This window comes from Prionailurus bengalensis, chromosome E3 (assembly GCF_016509475.1).
Source record: "Prionailurus bengalensis isolate Pbe53 chromosome E3, Fcat_Pben_1.1_paternal_pri, whole genome shotgun sequence".
NCBI lineage: Eukaryota > Metazoa > Chordata > Mammalia > Carnivora > Felidae > Prionailurus > Prionailurus bengalensis.
In genome coordinates this window covers 24992332-25012145 of record NC_057357.1, presented here as the reverse complement: position 1 = coordinate 25012145, position 19814 = coordinate 24992332, and the positions used below count along the sequence as shown (strand labels likewise).

At 43.4% G+C, this 19814-nt stretch overlaps 1 protein-coding gene across 1 annotated transcript in view; it reads right to left on the bottom strand.

Annotated features, from left to right (window-relative positions):
• The window catches only part of DNAH3 (dynein axonemal heavy chain 3), a 164550-nt gene extending 144998 nt beyond the window's left edge, over positions 1-19552 (bottom strand). The window contains exons 1-8 of the mRNA XM_043560338.1: positions 19069-19552; positions 14468-14572; positions 13711-13933; positions 10506-10578; positions 9254-9428; positions 7213-7402; positions 5282-5477; positions 843-968 (exon numbers count right to left, since the gene is read on the bottom strand). Coding sequence (XP_043416273.1) covers positions 843-968; positions 5282-5477; positions 7213-7402; positions 9254-9428; positions 10506-10578; positions 13711-13933; positions 14468-14572; positions 19069-19107 — 1127 coding nt within the window. The 5' untranslated portion in view covers positions 19108-19552. The remainder of the gene's footprint in view (positions 1-842; positions 969-5281; positions 5478-7212; positions 7403-9253; positions 9429-10505; positions 10579-13710; positions 13934-14467; positions 14573-19068) is intronic.
• Positions 19553-19814: the final 262 nt, after the last annotated feature.

The window sequence follows — 19814 nt, the reverse complement described above, 5'->3', positions numbered from 1 at the left end:
TCCCTGGCAAATGCCTGGCCTCTGATTCAGACTTTATAGGGGGAAAGTGAGGAAGAGGAGAAAAAGAAGAAAACTTAAGAGAAACTCTAGTGTGGTGATAGTTGCTCAGAAGTTGAAAGTGAAAATAAGAAAAGAAAAAGAAAAAATGGATGTCTCATTGTTCTTTCTTCCTACTTCGCCCAATTTTTAATTCCCAGTGGGAACCACTGGCCTTTTCATCCTACCACATCTCTTTTATGATTGCTAGGAAGGTGCTACTCTAACAATCAGAGAAGTACTAGTAACAGCCAGAGTTGTAAAGACAATAACTATGATATTTATCAAGCAGCTACTATGTGCTATGGCATATACATTTTCTCTGATAATAAAAACCCACTGGTAGGTATTACCACCATCATTTTACATAAGGGGGTTTCTCTAGCTCTGGACATCATCCTGCATGCATTTGCAAAGGGAAAAGGAATAGTCTAAGTGACTGAAAACTCTCTGACCCTGGAATCTTGCAGCTGTTTATCTGGGCCACCTGAACACAAGTTATTCAAACTCAAGTCATGTAACTTAGCAAGACCTCACAGATTTCAGAGGGAGGGTAAAGAAGTGGTAGCCCAACAAAGAATGGTAATGAGAGTTTCAAAAAGGCAGAGGGAGAACAGGAATGAGGGTTGAAGCATGGACCTGGGGAGACACAAATACTGGTGGGATGGAATGTAGAAGGAAAGGGACAGAGAAAGATGTCAGTGAGAAGTCAGCAAACTGTGCAACCTCCAGGCTGGGAAACCAGTTTTCCCTCCTGAGAGTTTATGATGTTGTGACGAGGTCCCATTCTGAGGCCAGATACTGACTTGTTGAGAAGAATTTGGCGTGCTTCCATGCAGTGTTTCTGGATCACATCCCAGTACTCATGAGGCTGCAAAGGCAATTTTCCTGCCAGTAATTCTGCTGTTCGAACAAACCTGAGGTCTTTAAATCTGCCAAAAGAGAGGGAGAACCGTCCTGGGCTGAGAAGACAATAATGAATTCTCGAGGATGGGTTCAAAGGGCACACATCCTCACTTTTCTTATCTTTTTGTTTGTTTATTTTGGGAGGGACAGAGAGAGAGAGTGTGTGCAAGTGCGAGTGAGTAGAGAAGGGGAAGAGAGAGGGAGAGAGAGAATCCCAAGCAGGTTCCGTGCTCAGTGCAAAGCCTGATGTGGGGCTCAAACTCACGAACTGTGAGATCAGGACCTGAGCTGAAATCAAGAGTCAGACACTTAAACAACTGAGGCACCCAGGTGCCCCATCCTCACTTTTCAATGACAGTAAAACCATTTATATTTGAAAAATATGAAAGTCTGAGGAGGGGTAGACAGTCCACAAGAACCTTGCAAAGAGGAGATAGATGAGCCAACTGAATTGGTGTTTGCTGAGCCTTCCTATCTGTCCTGCTCCAAATAACCCATCTGAGGAGTGGGGTTTTGGCAACAACCTGGTTATTTGCCTGCCTGGGAACTGGGATATCAAATGGACAAATCAAAGTTCTTTACAACAGCAAAGACAGAGAAGACAGGTCAAGCAAAGCACCACCTTCATGATCAAGTGGGTTCCATCTAATCCTCAACGTGGCCCCTAGATAAGCTACTCAGGACAACTTGGAGGACTGCTTTGGTCTAAACAAACAAAAAAACCCTTCAGAGCTACTACCCCTGATGGCTGGCAGACTCACCAAGACATGCACAGCATACCTTGGCACAGTCCCTCACACAATGCAGGCATGCAATATTTGTTGAATGAATACACGAATCTCCTTCCACCTTCTCCTGTGAGGCTCTTATCTTCTCCTATTTCTCTCAGATCAATGGATGTGTTGCCCTTTACCACATTCCCCAAGGCCTCTTTTAGCTCACAGGGACACCATATCTCTTCCTGATATCTATTCCACTCATTTATAAATCACTCTTTTGATTTTTTTAATGTTTATTTATTTTTGACAGAGAAACAGAGGATGAGTGGAGAAGGGCGGAGAAAGAGGGAGACACAGAATCTGAAGCAGGCTCCAGGCTCTGAGCTGTCAGCATAGAGCCCGACGCGGGGCTCGAAACTCACGGACCGTGAGATCGTGACCTGAGCTGCAGTTAGACGCTCAACCGACTGAGCCACCCAGGCACCCCTATAACTCATTCTTTTAAATAATCACTGCCTTTCACTTCCTCAATTAGACCTTTGCTCACTTTCTTAGCTCATCTCATGTCTTGCTTCTCATTTTCATTATCCACTGTAATGACCTCTTGGGCACTTTTCTCACCTTTCTTAAATCCCACAGCCTACCCTATTCCTATTCCTAATCCCTATTCCTCCTTGGTATAGGTGGTGAACTTGGTCCCCATCTTGTCTGGCCAGTCACAAAGCACTGTTAGGGGAGGACAGAATCTGAGACCTCCCTCACCACACCTTTGATATCCAACCTGAGTATGGCCCTTGTCACCACTTGGTAATTATGCTACTTATCTTTAATTCAGTTCTAACAAACTTCCGACAATGGCTTTTTAGACCACAACCCTATTTGAGCCCCCAGGTCCTTTACCCTTTGCCAACCACTAGGTGACTCCTTAGAATTTTTAAAATTAATCACGCAGGCCATAAAGAAGAGCAGTCTGTATCATTTCCTTAACAAATCTTTCTCATTGTTGATTTTTTTTTTTTTTGGTTCAGCTGACAAAGAGCTTCTAAATGGCTTTGTTTGTCTTTGTTGCCTACGTAATCTTTAGGAAACCCCTAAAAGCAGGCGGTAAGAATTCTTTCTTTTCAGAAGCTATGGGTTCAATAATTTGCCATCTTCACTACACGATCAAATTAAATGCACATGTACATCTTTTTGGCTTTGAGCATTTAGCAATTTACCATCCCTAAGACTGACCTTTTTTGTTAATTTCTAGGTTATTTTTTGAGGCCATAAACATGCTTATAATTAAAGCAGCACCTTCATTTATTGAACAGCTATATGCCAAAACTGTTCTAAGCAATTCATCAAACAACCCATGAGGTAACTGTTATTATTCTCATTTCACATATAAAAAAATAGAGGCCTACAGAGATTAAGTTCCCCCAAATCACACTGTTTGTTATTAACAGAGAGAGAATCAGAATGTAGGCAGTGTAGTTTTGGAGCCCATACTATAAATTATTACCCTATATGCTTCTGCCTCATTAGAAAATGACTGTTTCTTTTCAGATTCCTGAGTGGCACCTCCAATGACTTAGAAAACTGAATACAGTCCAAAGAAGGGAATGTGCTTATTTAACATTGGTGGGCTCCATGCTAGCTTGACTTCCCTTTCCATTCCCTTTTAAAATATAAGTAAAACAAAGAATGTGATAAACAAGGAAGTTCTCCAGGTAACAAGCCTCCCTTAAGACTGAAGACACTCAGAGCTACAGAGCCTCCCCAAAATAAAATATTTGAGCTACTGGCAAGTTTAGCCAATCAAAATTAAGTAAGCATATTTACCTTCAATTTTTCTTTTATTTTTTAAAGTTTATTTTATTTATTTTGAGAGAGCGAGAGAGAGAGAGAAACGGGGGTGGGGGGTGGTGACAGCAGGGGAGAGGCAGAAAGAGAGAGAATCCTAAGCAGGCTTCACACTGTCAGCACAGAGCCCTATGTGACCTAAGATCATGACCTGAGCTGAAATCAGGAATCGGACACTTAACCGACTGAGCCTCCTGGCTCTCTACTTTTCATTTTTTAAGTAGGCTTCATACCCAGCATGGAGCCTAACAGAGGGCTCAAACTCACAACCCTAAGATCAAGACCTGAGGCAAGATCAAGAGTCAGACACTCAACCAACTGAGCCACCCAGATGCCCCAGCCTCTAATTTTTCTAATAAAGAACTCAGATGATGGCAGCTCATCATGTCATCAGCCTGACCTTTCAGTGAAATCTGTTGGCCTCATGTTCCCACCAGGATTGGCACCTCCCTTGATGGACTCCCCCAAAATGACAGTCTTTCTCCACAGCTGATGAATGGATAAACTCAACAGGGTGTAGCCTTTCAATGGAATAATATTCAGTCACAGAATGGAATGAAACACTGATACATGCTTCAGTGGTGGATGAACCTTGAAAACCTGATGCTGAGCAAAAAGCAACTAGACACAAAAGGTCACATATGGTGTGATTCCATCTACATGAAATGTCCAGGATAGGTTACATCTGTAGAGACAGAAATCAGGTTAGTGGTTGCCAAGGGCTGAGCGGAAGGGGGATGAAGGAGTGACTGCTAATGGATATTGCATTTCTTTCTGGGTTGTACAAATGTGTGAGTGCACTGAAAACTACCGTACTGTGCACTTAAGAGGGATGAATTTTATGGTATGTGGATTATATCTCAATTTAGAAAAATGATAGAAAAGGGATTCTTGCATCCTCTAAACTCCTCCACTTCCTATGGCCAATTCAGTCACTGATGAACAAATTTTTTTTTAACTTTATTTATTTTGAAAGAGAGAGAGAGAGACAGCACGCCAGCTAGGAAGGGGCAGAGAGAGAATTCCAAGCAGGTTTCCCACTGTTAGCACAGAGCCCGATGCAGGGCTTGAACTCATGAACATGAGTTTATGTCTTGAGCTGAAATCAAGAGTCAGACACTTAACTGACTGAGCTCCCCAGGCGCCCCACTGATGAACATAACAGACCACTGTTTGCCATCCCTGTGCGGGTAATGAGTTACCTAAGGAATAAGACCCAATCTCCCATACATCTCGTAGGCTAGCGAAAAGACAAACTAGCAAACACATAGTTGTAATTCAGTGTGGTACATGCCCTCGCAGAGTTAATGGCTCATTCACACTTAATGGGTCAGGCACTGTTCTGAGTACTTTGCATGTATTAAGTTATTCATTCCTCCTACCAGCCCAATGAAGCAGGAACTCTTACTGTCCCTAATTTAGAGATCAGGAAAGCAAGACCCAGACAGATGATGTAACATACCCATATTACCTAGGAAGCCGCAGAGTGAAGATATAGCCCTTAGCAGGCTGGCTCCAAGTCTGTGCTCTTTACTGGTATGCACCAGGGCTTAGAGACTGGCACTGGTACGCACCAGGGCTTAGAGACTGGCAAAGAAGAGTACCTTCACTGTGCACGGAGAGCTGTCATTTACAGTTCATATGCACTTTTGGTCCAGGATTTTCATCATTTCCTCTTAAGGGCTGGGCTACCCTAACTGTGCCCAGCATAGGTAGTCTCTTATGTGTGTAAACAAGAAAGAAAGGGAAGAAAAGGGAAGGGAGGAAATTCTTACTCTGTAAACCACAGTTCTTTCAGGCTGAGCATCATGGGGTTCACTGTGTGCAGATGTTCCTCGTTCCACTTCTTGGCATTCCTGTAGACACTGTGCCAGGGCACAGGCGCCCGGATCACTCTTTGAGGAAACATACGGGGAATATTCTCAATGAAGAGTCTTTTTCTCTCTATTGGGTCCATGAGGATGTAATCAACTATAACAAGCAGAACAAATACTTTGTTAGTAAGGCAGGCCCTGGAACACTCTGTGCTCTGAGCAGCAGCATTTAGAATGTAAATGAGCCTCTGACCGGTTACACTGATAATACCCATTATGTTGATAAACCCCTGGGTATAACTAAATTGGGGAAGCTCCACTCTGTTGGTTTGTTTTCTTTCTGAAGATATTTCAGGGAGAAGGAGGAGTGTAACTTCACAGTCTGGAGCTTAGAACCTGGGGTTGAGACCTATTAGGATATCTAGCATCATGCATGACAAGGAGCTACTATTTGATGATACCTCATTCATCATTAATTGATTTCTCACACCTAAATAGCCATACACAAAAAAATCAACATAACAGATGATACCATATACTCAGAATTGGAAATTCAGAAACCAAATATTTCACACACTAAGGAAAGAAAGATTGGTAAAAGGTTCACAGAGGAAGGGACATTTGAGCTTGAATGTGAATAATGAGTAGGCATTTGCAGACAGGATAGGAAGGAAAGAACATATAACGTCCTTTGGAAGAACCAAAGAAGTAACAGCATATAATGAAATGCAGTTCTATGACTTTTGTAAAACATGCTGAAGGATCTGGGAGTTATTTTGTAGCTGAAATATCAGATGCAAGTGGTCAAGTTTAAGGGGATAAGACTGCAGAAGTACATTGAGGCTGGAATTTAAAAGACTTTTACAGGTTTAACCTTATGAGTTTGGTTCTACCCTAGAGTGGACAAGGAGCCATTACCCTGACACCATTAGAAAGTTAATTAGGAAATTAAAAATAACTAGATAACTTGGTAAACACAGCTACTGGCCAGAGAAAATAGAAAGATGAGGAACTAATATCATTATGCCCCTTCGATGTATTTCTCACATTACTCACCATCATTAAATATTTCCCAATGACCTACTGTGTGTATAAGACATGGGCCTAAGGAATGAAGGGGAGCTAGAATCAATAATATGTCCTTCACGGTCAAAGAACTGACAGTCTAATAAGGGAGCCAAGACCCACGAGAAATGAAAAGACAATGACAGTGTGAAATGACAGAGGAGAAATAATGGCCCAGAGATGGTCCAAAGTAGGGTGAGTTAAAAGTAGAGATAAGAAGTGCTGTGCATGCAGAGGGTGGAGGGACCACTGTGGGGTGCAGAGAGCTAAAAGTACTTACGAGGCAGGTCTTGAGCTAGATTTTAAAACTTAGGTAAACCCTTGCTAGTCCTAATGTTGCCCAGAGGTGAGCAAGCATCCATATCTCCTGGTAGCTTGTTAGAAATGCAGACTCTCGGGCCCTACCCCAGGTCTACCGAATCGGAATCTGCTTTTTGAGAGAGAGAGAGAGAGAGATCGAGCGCACGAGCAAGTGCAAGCGGGGGAGGGGCAGAGAGAGCTGGAGACACAGAATCCAAAGTAGGCTCCAGGCTATGAGCTGTCAGCATAGAGCCTGATGTAGGGCTTGAACTCACAAACTGTGAGATCATGACCTGAGCTGAAATTGGATGCTTAACCAACTGAGCCACTCAGGCGCCCCCCGGAATCTGCATTTTTTTATAAGATTCCCAGGTTATGTGGGTGCCCATCAAAGTACAGGAAGTGCTAGTGTAGACCTTAGTGATGGGGGGAGAGCATCTGAATGAAAAGGAGGAACCAGAAGGTGGACTGATAAAGACAGTGCCCTCCACATGGGAGCCCCTTGAACCGCTTATACCCAACCTTACCAATGCTTTTCATGATGCTACTATAGTAGTCATTTTCCTTCTCCTTCACCAGGATGATCATCAGGGGTGCCAGGAAGGGACTTGTCAGCAGTGTGTTAGAAATCAGCTTTGAAATCCGAAACATCACTTCATCCTCCTCAGGGGCAATCATATCTTTTCGGATGCCATTGGTCAAATAGTAATAGTATCTCTTCCATAAACAAACCACCAGCAAGACAATGATAGTGATTGGTTAACTGTGCCCACCTGCCCACACCCATCAGCCTCCAAGGGGCCCTGTTCACACAGCACCCATCTCCACCCTTCACTTGCTACAATCAGGTTTTCTGGGACCATCACCACACACTTTCTGCAGTGTGATGGCGGGCAAATTTTTCCATGACTCTGGAGGACTGACCCAGAGCCAGAAATTTCAGTGGGTTATAAGGAAGGACTTGTCAAAAGCCATGCAGAGAGGAACAGTGGAATGACTACTGAGGCCAGGACAGAGGCAGCCCATCGGTGAACTTTAAGAACATAATTAATGAGCTCCTCAAATGGACCAGATAATTCACCGTCCTCAACAACAATGGTGGTCTACAAAGGACTTTGATCCTGTGGCTTGTAGCGGCCAGTGAGGGGAAATTCCCCAAGTCCAAGTGAAACTTACAATAGTTCTGATCAAACCATGGGCTTCTGAGTTTAGGAAAGCAATACAAACACACAAACTAAACAAAAATAGCCAATGTGGTGGCACCTGGGTGGCTCAGTCAGTTGAGCATACAACTTTGGCTCAGGTCATGATCTCACAGCTCGTGAGTTTGAGCCTCACGTGGGGCTCTGTGCTGACAGATTGGAGCCTGGAGCCTGCTTCGGATTCTGTGTCTCCCTCTCTCTCTGCCCCTAGCCCACTCGCATTCTGTCTCTGTCTCTCTCAAAAATAAATAAACATTAAAAAAAATTTTTTGGGGGCGCCTGGGTGGCGCAGTCGGTTAAGCGTCCGACTTCAGCCAGGTCACGATCTCGCGGTCCGGGAGTTCGAGCCCCGCGTCAGGCTCTGGGCTGATGGCTCAGAGCCTGGAGCCTGTTTCCGATTCTGTGTGTCCCTCTCTCTCTGCCCCTCCCCCGTTCATGCTCTGTCTCTCTCTGTCCCAAAAATAAATAAACGTTGAAAAAAAAAATTAAAAAAAAAATTTTTTTTAATGGCCAATGTGATCTGGTTGATTTCAGGAAGTTTTGTTCGTTTAGGGCTCTAAGCTGCCAGATGGCTGAATAGCTCTAGAAACAAATACTTTAAGATGGGTGAGAAGCACAAAGTGTAGGAAATTTTGAGCTTTTGTGACAACTGTCTGTAGTCAGAAGAGGCTGAGCTCACCTTCCTCCAACCTTAATGGAAGCTGCTTATAGAGAAGAAACTTCCAAATACAGGATGCATTGGGATATACTTATACTTTTAGTATTTTACTATAATTTTTAAAATTATTTATTGTATATCTGAAATTCCAATTTAACTGGGTGTCCTGTTTTTTGTTTTATTTTTCAAAATTTTGCAACCCTAGCTTATGGGTCACCATTTTGCAACCATTGTTTTTTTGTTTTTTTTTTAAGTTTATTTATTTATTTTGAGAGACAGAGAGAGAGCATGGGGGGCAGAAACGGAGGGAGGGAAAGAATCCTAAGCAGGCTCCCTGCTGTCAGTGGAGACCCTAACGTGGGGCCTGATCTCATGGTTCATGAGATCATGACCTGAACTAAATCAAGAGTCAAATGCTTAACTGACTGAGCAACCTAGGTGTCCCACAACCTATGTTCTATAAGCACTCAAAGGTTTCTAAGACCTACTAAAACAATTCACACAGACACACACACACACACACACACACACACACACACACACACAAATACACACATACCCTTATTCAGTAGTCTGTCATGGGGTCTGGACTTTGATATTTTTAAAACATTCCCTGGGTGGTTCTGCTATTCTCCCTGAGTTTAGAATCCCTGAGCTGTCAAGAATAATTCTTAGCAAACTGAGAGAAAGGAAGCAACAAGAACATACCTCTAAGTCTGATTCAGATGGTTGGGTTTCTTTACCTTCTATTTCTATCTCCTGCTGTAACATCACACCAATCTGTTCTTCTGGACTCATTGGTCTGCTTCCTGGCAGGGTCAAAGATGTCACTGCCTCCTTCTTTATGGATGATAAGGCTGAGATATTGTGGGCCAGCTTGGTCCTGAAAAGTAGACACATCTTTGGTTCTCTGCAGAGGTGCTCTGTGTCAGGCCTACTGTCTCCAAGCTGCTGAGTGTCGTTCTGCAATGGAAACCCCTCTCCTCTGTGTCATCTAACAGTATGGATGTGCACTGCAGTGACAGCCTCTAACCATGGAACATCCATAGGTATGCTAGCATTGGTTTTGCTCAGATGGTAAATTTATTTTTTTTTATTTTCATTTTTTACTTAAACATTTTTTTAATGTTTATTCCTTTTTGAGACAAAGAGAGAGACAAAGTGCAAGTGGTGGGGTGGCGGGCGGGTGGAGAGAGAGTGAGAGACAGAATCTGAAGCAGGCTCCAAGGCTCCAGCACAGAGCTTGATGCCAGAGCTCAAACCCATGAAGCGCAAGATCATGACCTGGGCCGAAGTCAGACACTCAACCGACTGAGCCACCCAGGCACCCCTAGTTTTTTTATTTTAGAGAGAGAGAGAGAGAGAGTTCGGGAGATGGGTAGAGGGAGAGAGTGAGAGAATCTTCAGCAGGCTCCATGCTCAGCACAGAGCCTGATGCAGGGCTCAATTCCAGGACCCTGGGATCATGACCTGAGCTGAAAACAAGAGGTGGCAACCAATGAGCCACTCAGGTGCCTCTGCTCAGTTGGTTACTTTAGTTTTATTTAGAGCCTTAAAAAACTGGGTTAAAAGAGAGCACATGGGTGGCTCAGTGGGTTGAGTAACCGACTTCAGCTTTGATCATGATCTCATGGTTCAATGAGTTCAATGACTCATGGTTCATGAGTTCGAGACCCACATTAGGCTGTGTTGACAGTTCAGAGCCTGGAGCCTGCTTTGGATTCTGTGTCTCTGTCTCTGCCCCTCTCCTGCTTGTGTTCTGTCTCTCTCTCTGTCTCTCTCTCAAAAGTAAATAAACATTTAAAAAAATTGAGTTAAGAGCACTGGTGGAAAAACACATGAGTTACTTGGAGTCTGGGAATGCTTTGAAGTCAAGAAGCAGAGCATGGTTAATGAGACCACAGCCTTCTTCAGTTCAGCCAGGTGTCCTACAATCTCCTGCACCCACAGGGATACTTACCTGGTGGGATTCTCTTTGTCTCTAGAGGAGAACTTTCTTTTCTTCTTGTTGGGTTCTGATGAGCAGTTAGTTGCTAGAAGAGTGGAGAAGAAACACATTAGGGTCATCCTCTGTCCACAGGACAGTCCCAGAGCATACTAAGGGGAATAGACTCGGTGCAATGGGGATAAGGCAGGAGATGGGCCGCCTGGTTCTACATGCACCACTAATCACCTGTGTGACTCTGAAGCAGTGACTTCATCACTCCAGGCCTCAGTTTCCCCAACTGTGAAATGGGAATGCACATACCTTCTATTCACCCATACAATTGTCAAGTATTAATATCACTCCTACTCGATTCACTCCCTAATCCTGTATGCCCTATTTTCTAAACGTTGGAAATTACTGTTTAATATTTCTAAGTAGGTGAAGACTTTTACACTTGGCATATTTATTTTAAAGGAAACATATGATTATCACAAATAGAAAAACCAGTATCATGCACAATACAAGGTAACTACAAATGAATTCAATAGTTGATATAAAACTAGATTATAAAGCTTTAACTAGATACTGTTACTTAAGTCTCCAGCCTAAAGGAATTAATAAGTAACAGAGAAGTGTCGAAGACATAATATTAAATTGACATTTTGAGAGGCTCCTGGGTGGTTCAGTTGGTTAAGTGTCTGACTCTTGATTTTGGCTCAGGTCACGATCTCACAGTTCATGAGATCAAGCCCCACCTCATGACCCACGTCAGGCTCTGAGCTGGCAGCACAGAGCCTGCTTGGGATCCTCTCTCTCCATCTCTCTCTGCTCCTCATCCTGCTCATGCTCTCTCTCTCAAAATAAATAAATGATCTAGGTTCACAGCACAAAGCCAGGACTGAAGCAAGGCTGCCCTATCCATGAAGACAGGCTGTCCTATCCATGAAGACAGCACTGTCATGCAGATAAAGCACAGGGATCCTCAATTCTTATGTTGGCCAGAGATAACAGAGACAGCCCAATAATAAGGAGGCCAAGTTTCACGCAGCCTCAGTGACCACATCTACAAGATCTCCAAATATCACCTAGGATGGGAGTCCCAAGCCACCAATATAAGGTCTGGTACTAATTTGGGGTCCTAAGAGGCCAGATGAAGGTATAAGAATAAAAACGTTAGATGAAGAAGTATGTGTCAAAAAGGTACACTGATTACATTTCTAAGTGAAAACAATCAAAATTAATCTATGGTGACAAAAATCAGAAAGCAACTACCCTAGAGTGGGATGGTTTTGGGTAGGGAAGAGAACTCACTGGAAATAAGCACAATAGAGCTTTCTCTAGGGATGGAAATGCCCTATATCCTGTTTGGGTGGTGGCTACATGGTATAAACAATGGTCAATGCTCACTGAACTGAACACTTGAGATCTATGCATCTTATTGTATGTAAATCATACCTCAATAAAAACAATGGGGGGGGGGATGCAAGTCACAAGAAGGGAAAAAACTCTCAACAGAAGCCTGCAAATTAAAATCCCAGACCAGACCATATGAGAAAAACCAATAGTAAGAAAGACAGTTAATTGACTCAACAAGCAAGGGATAATTTTGCAAAGTAAAAATAATACAGCAATCAAACATTGCTCCAAAATAAATGTTTAAGATCTTACCAGGAATATTGAAAGAGCTAAGCCTATAAGAGTAAAATGACAAATTGGCAGGTAGAATCAATTAGAAAATCTGAAAATGAGGGGCACTTGTGTGGTTCAGTTGATTAAGCATCTGACTCTTGATTTCAGCTCAGGTCATTGTCTCATGGTTCATAGGATCAAGCCCCATGCAGGACTCTACACTGACAGCATACAAAGCCTGCTTGCGATTCTCTTTCTTTCTCTATCTCTGCCCTTCCTGTGCTTGCACCCACACTCTCTAACATAAATGAACTTAAAAAAACTTTTTTTTTAACGTTTATTTATTTTTGAGACAGAGATAGACACAGCGTGAACGGGGGAGGGGCAGAGAGAGAGGGAGACACAGAATCGGAAGCAGGCTCCAGGCTCTGAGCCATCAGCCCAGAGCCCGACGCGGGGCTCGAACTCGCAGACCACGAGATCATGACCTGAGCTGAAGTTGGACGCTTAACCGACTGAGCCACCCAGGTGCCCCTAAAAAAACTTTTTTAATTAAAAAAAAGAAAATCTGAAAATGAAAAGATTTTGTCATGAAAGTAAAAAAAGTTCATTAGACATGATAAACTCAAGGCTCAACACAGTTGAGCAAATTAGTGAATCAGAAGATACATCTGAGGAACTTACCCAGACCCAGCACAGAGAGAAAAATGAAAAATATGAAAATGAGTTTGAGACAGAGGGCAGACTGAGAGGCTCCAACACACATGTAACAAAAATTACTGAAGGATAAGCAGACTTATGTGTGCCCAGCAGGATTAAATAAATTAATACATATAAAGTACTGTGGTAAACAGCTTCCAAGATGGCCCCCAATGATCCCCACCTCCTGGCATCATGGCCTTGTGCAATCCCTGTGCGTGCAGGCTAGACCTGGTGACTCACTTCTAACAAACAGAATACAGCAAAAGTGATAGGCTGTCACTTCCAAAATTAAATTCCAAAAAGAGTGTGGTTTCTGTTTTTTTGGCTCTCTTCTGTCTCTTGCTCTCTCCCCTATTCCCTATGAGGGAAGCCAGAAGCCATAATGTGAACTGCCCTATGGAAAGACCCATGTGGCAGGAAACTGATGTCTATGACCAACAGCCAGCAAAAACCTGAGGAAATGAATGAGCTTGGGAGAGGATCCTTCCCTAAGTGCCCTTAGAGGACTGTGGGGCTAGCTGACACCTTGATTGCATGCTTGTGAGAGACTCTGAGGCAGAACTATTCGGTTAAGCCATGCTCAGATTCTTGATCCATAGAAACTATGAGATAATAAGTGGTGGTTGTTTTAAACCATTAAGTTTTGGGAATAATTTGTTATTCAGGATTCAATAACACAAGTACGCAGAAAAGTGTTCGGAGTGTGGTAAATGTAAGGGACACGGCATACAGTAAATGTAATGCTAGATATTACAATCATTCCCATTTCATAGATGAAAAGACTGAGACCCTATGAGGTTATCCAAGGTTAGCTTCAGCAAGCAATGGAGCCAGAACTAGAACCCATGACTAAAAATCTCACTGCAAAGCCCCATTTGGATCTGGTATGGCACACTGCTACAATTACCTAATGGCAGCCCCTTTCTGGTCCTTTCCCTGGGGACATTGATAGTGACTGGCTGGTAAACCTTCAGCAGGTCCTTCAGCTTCAGGTCCTGGGCCATCAAGGAGTAGTTGTTGGCAATGGAGTCGCTGGGTCCACGGTAGTGGTGCTGCTCTTTGAAGGGTGCAGCCAGGGTCCACGATGTACGTTGCATCAAGGGGGGATAAAAGCTGTGCGACATGATGGTCTACAAGGAAAGAAATGCAGAGTATGACGAGGTGAAGGACATCTCTTGGAGGAGCTTAAGTTCCACTCACATGGAGACTCAAGAGAGTCCTGCATGCCCTACGCTGTTTCTACTTCCTGCAAACTCAGCCATATGCTTCCTGGATGTTCACCAATTGCACTTCTCCAACCACCATGGGCATGATTTCTGATGTCAAGGACAAAAGCTGGCTTTCAATAAGCAGTATGTTTGTGCATCAGGTGATTTACTTCTATTGTCTTTATTCTTTATGGACATGGCTGTAAAGTAGAAATAATCATCCTTATATTTTTCACAACCGAAGATGCAGAAGTTCAGAAAGTCTCAATAATACAGCAGGGAAGTGAGAAGGCTGGATCCTAACTCACCTTTGTACTACTAGATAGCTCTTTCTCCCCACACTACCATAGCCTTTTCTGGTGGCAGAAGTGACCAAAGCCATTGATCCCACTCGTCAAGCCTAGCTGTTTGTCTCCCGCTAATATCAGTAGAACAGCAGCAGCCCAGTGAACATACCTGGTAGAGCGCAGATGGTTCCTCATTAGCAGAAGCAGGCAGAGGGGGCAGCTCTGGCCGCATCTGGGAGTGGCTCATGTGATGTATTGAGTCACTTTCAGGGATCTGTGGGAAATGGGAACAAAGCCGCTCTTCAGGAATCAGGAAAGATTTCCAAGCCTCTAGGTTGGCAAGGAGTAAAAAGATCCCTAAGATAAGTTTTAGGGACAGAGTTATGCCCACTAAACACCTTCTCACCCCCATCCATAGTGTAGGTTTCATTTTTAAATCAGTGATGTCTCTCCTCCAGCGTCTTCTCCTTGGCTACCCCTCAATGAGCAAATTTAGGGTAATATTTTTCCCCTGGGAAGACCCCAAATTCTGAGGGAAGTTACCCTATCCTGGGTTGTGATTAAAGGGGTTAACTTTAAACAAAAAATAGACCCTTGCACTTCACAAAAACACAATTCCAAATAGAAATTTGCTTATGTGGTGGCATTGTACTTTGTGTGTTTAACACACACATGAGCAACTCTCTGTTCTGCCTGCTTTGAAAAATAAAAAGAGTCACTTAAATAGTATGGGTGTCTGAGTCCACCATTCCATTCAGTGAGGGTGCACTTAGGGGTGAGCCTCAGGTAGGGGTGAACCTGCGGCTCCCATGGCCACTCTCAGTTCCCAAGTACCTCTTCTGAGCAGAGCTGAAAGTGACAGCAGTATTGAACAATTCTGTGTATGTTTCTGTCCTAGGACCCAGCCTCTATGTGCACGACAACTACTTATCTGGGGCTGTGACAGAGAAGGTACAATTTGTTCCAAAACTAAAGGAAAACTGTGGGTTGTACTTACTGAGACATGTTGCTGTATAGCATTTTAAAGATGGTCTAAGGGGCTTTCAAGGGCAATTTTGGCTCTCCATGATTTTTCACCTAAGGCAATGACCTTGGACTAAACTGTGTAAGACGAGACATTACTGGATTCATTTGATTTACTTCAATCAGCAAATTATGTCATGCAGGGGAACTGGCAGGGGGTAGCAGATAGGGAGTATATGAATAGGATGTCAGCCACCCTCACACCCTAACCAACTGCTCACTGATGACTCAACCTCATAAAATAACAATACCACTATAACTTTTTTAACGTTTATTTATTTTTGAGACAGAGAGAGACAGAGCATGAACGGGGGAGGGGCAGAGAGAGAGGGAGACACAGAATCAGAAGCTGGCTCCAGGCTCTGAGCCATCAGCCCAGAGCCCGACGCGGGGCTCGAACTCACCAACCGCGAGATCGTGACCTGAGCTGAAGTCGGATGCTTAACTGACTGAGCCACGCAGGCACCCCACCACTATAATTATTCCAAATTATTACGTGCTAGGCACTGTACAACCTTATGAGAGGTTTTTTTTTTCCTTATGAAAGTTTTTGATAACCATGTTTGACATGAAGAAACTAAAGCCCAGAGAATATAAGTAATGCATCCTGGCCACACACAGGTGCTTTTAAATACACATGACTCTAGGGGCATTTGGGTGGCTCAGTTGGTTAGGTGTTCGACTTTGGTTCAGGTCATGATCTCCCATTTTGTGAGTTCAAGCCCTGCATCAGGCTCTGTGCTCACAGCTCAGAGCCTGGAGCCTGCTTCAGATTCTGTGTCTCCCTTTCTCTTTGCCCCTACCCTGATCACGCTGTTTCTCTCTCTCTCTCTCTCTCACACACAAAAATATATAAACATTAAAAAAAATTTTAAATACACATGACTCTGCATCCCAACACATTGGAAACAGCGAGTACTGACAACATGGCAAATTACTTTAGGAAGGTGTTGATCTTAAAATTCAACAAAAACATGCAAACCCATAAATAAAGATGCACACCAAGCCTGAGATCTTTAAAAAACATACAACAGGCCCACTGGTCTAATGGCCTAATCTAGTTATTGTAAAAAATTGTGGCACATCACACTCACCAATAGAACTTTATTAAAAATAGGGATGCTTGGGCTCCAACTTAAACGGGAGGAGTTTGAGACCTGCAGACTTTGCTGTTTTTAGAGAACTCAGTTTGTTGAGTTAAATAACCGTGTCTATCTCTCTTTTTTTTTTCAATGTTTATTTATTTTTGAGAGAGACAGCATGCAAGTCTGGGGATTTGCTCCCGGGGAGGAGCAGAAACAGAGAGCGAGAGACACAGAATAGGAAACAGGCTCCAGGCTCTGAGCGGTCAGCCCAGAGCCTGAGGTGGGGATTGAACCCACAAACCACAAGATCATGACCCAAGCCAAAGTCAGACATTTAACCAACTGAGCCACCCAGGCGCCCCTCTCTGTTCTTGACCTCAGTTTCAAGGACCTAAGAATTGATCAATTATCTCCAAGATGATTTTTCGGTACTGAAATTAGTATCAGATTTGCATTCATCAGGTGAACAAAAGGATAGAACTCCAGCATCAGCCTGAAAGGAACCTGGTCATCCAAACTGGGTACCACACCATCTGAGGTCGATTCTGGCAGTGGTACTTTCAGCGCTATGAAGTCATTCATGATTTCCATCAGGATCCCAGATGTACAGCATATAATGATTGATAAGTTCTGGCTGCCTGTTTTTGTTTTTTGTTTTTTTGTCTTTGCAAGCAAGAAAGTTTTATGGTCACTGGAAATCTTTCCTTTGGCCTAATTTTAAATATGTTTCAAACAAAAATCTTCATTAAAAGAGCAACAAGCAAACACCACAAATTTCAGACATCTTGAGTAAGTTACAACAAAAATGGAAATGAGTAGTTAAACCAAAAAACCTTGAACTCTTACAGTCAAGTAGGACGTTAACATTATTCAGGAGGTGTCTTGCTTCTGCTCGTGGCTGGGGTAAACCTGATGTCATCTCTGACACCAATTGGGAAGTTATTCTCCCTACCAAAATTAGTAGGGCACAGCCCTAGTGGACAAAATCAGCTCTTCTCCAATTTCAGTCCGTGCTATACAGTCACCTGATCCCACCCAGTCCCTGGCTCCAGGAAGCACATGTGACATAGGTCAGGCTAATCAGGGTTCTCCACCCTCCTAGACACAGTGCTTGGCTCAGGGACAGGCATGTGACCTAAGCTGGGCTCATCAGTCTTTCCTGACAGTTTCACTAGACCTATTGAGAAAGAGGCACTCTCAATAAACATCTTTGCCTTATGTGGAAACAAAGCTTTCATTAGAATACAGCTAACATAGAAGCAAGACTCCCAGAAGGCAAAAGATAGACTCCCAGTGACATCGGCTGGACTCCTGGATCCCATTTGGACTTCTCGGTTACTTGAGCCCAGAGATTCCCTTTTGGGTTTGAGCTAAATTATATTTATGCTCCTTCATACTGAGAGATGTTCATCCAAGGGGCAGACACAGAGGCAGCTGAATCATCATACAAAGACATAAGCCATTCTTGGGAAAATAAAGAAACTGAAACATTTTGCAAGAAGCAAGCCAATATTAAGAATTTTACAGCATATAATAGAAGCAGAACCTTTGGAGAACAAGTTAAAAATTTGAGCTTGTTCATAGGCACAGACTAAGACTTAGACACACAGAGCCAGAAATACGGAGAGCAGAAAACATCTCAGTGCATGGGACAGGGATACATGGAACACACACAGGATCACCAGATCTAGAAATCAATTCCAGAACAGAACATGACCATACCTAAGAATGCTCTGTGGCATCTTGAAGGAAAAAGAGATTGATTTTTGTAAGAACCACCTTCATTTCATAAAGTTTCAATTTAAAATGCTCCTCTGGTTTGGGGAGCCTGGGTAGCTCAGTCAGTTAAGCTCAGATCATGATCTCACCACTTTGAGTTCAAGGCCTGCGTCTGGCTCTGTGCTGACAGCTCAGAGCCTAGAGCCTGCTTTGGGTTGTGTCTCTCTCTTTCTCTTTCTCTCTCTCTACCCCTTCCTTGTTCATGCTCTGTCTCTCTCTCTCTCTCTCTCTCTCTCTCTCTCTCTCTCTCAAAAAACAAATAAACATGAAAATGCTCCTCTGGGCACTTTAGGGTATGGCAACCTAATGGATCTTGGCTTTGAACACCAAGATTCTGACATCTAGATGGAGTAACACTATCACTTTCAGATGGATGATTTCTGACTACACATCATGTTTGCATGTTCTTCTTGGAGGCCGATCTCAAAAGCTCACCTGCTATAGCAGAATCACTCAATTCTTAGTTAAAAATACAGATTCCGGGACCCCAATCAAGTCTTCTGGATCAGAACCTTTGGGAGTGAGGTCAAGTCTCTGTTTTCAAGATGCTCTCTAGGATATTCTGATGTACATCTGGGAACTGTTGGATGGAATATATGGTCTAAAGGCCTCGGGAAGGGAAGGGAAAGGAACAACAGGTATCTATTCCTGAAGTTTTCACAGCAAAACCTGAGGCTTTTAGTCCAAAAGCCTAATTCAGCAAAAAGCATATTTCAAAGGACAAAGCATAAAAATGTTAACACAGTTGCTCAGTCAAGGGGATCTAACATGGCAATTAGTCTATGACTGAAACATCCCCTTCCTGCCCACTCCCAAATTCCCTACATGTTGAAAATACAGGTTTAAAAGAAAAAAAGAAATACACCTTAAAATTCACACCTACCTTCTGAGATGAGCAATCCACGTCACTCATGTTGTCCATTTTAGTTGGGTCTATTACAAAATGAATAAAGAGCTCTCAGTTTCTCTAGGGATGATCCTCTCGTACCAGTGGCTCTGAAATTCACACTTGCTTATAGCATAGTGAGGTGACACAGAAAATGGAACTTTCTAAATGTTCTGAAAGCTCTGTTCACAGAGCTGTCTCTCTGAGGTCATAGACTTTGGCCCCCTGAGGAGCTCTCTGGTAGAAGAAGAAAGAAAGAGAAGCTAGAGAATGAAGAAGGGAGAGCATTGGGGTTCTGCAGGGCTTTTCTGCTGTGGTTGCAATGCCTTCTGCTCTGGCCGCTCTTCCCTTCCACTGAGCAGCTCCTCTCTTAGAACTTTTCCAGGAACACACCGAGTTCACTGTAGAGGAAAAATGGAAGCAGAGTTACATGTTAATACAGATAAGAGGGAAGAAACACCTCCACTAAACAATACCCTAGCAACCTGAACTCTTCTCTCTCCTCCTCTCTGGGCTGTTTTAACATTGGAGGTGCCTGCACCCAGGCCTTGGGGCCGGTAACCAGGCTTCAGCGTCTGTTGCTAAGGAAGGAGGGGGCCTCAGCTGTGCCCAGATACAAGACTGGGCTTGACTCAGCTGGTGTCTCCCTTTGCTGGAGGCCTGGCTGGGCAGCAGAAATTGGTGGTGACAGAAAGGAAGATGGGAGGGTGTTTAGCAAAGATCCGGGAACGTAGAGATGAGTG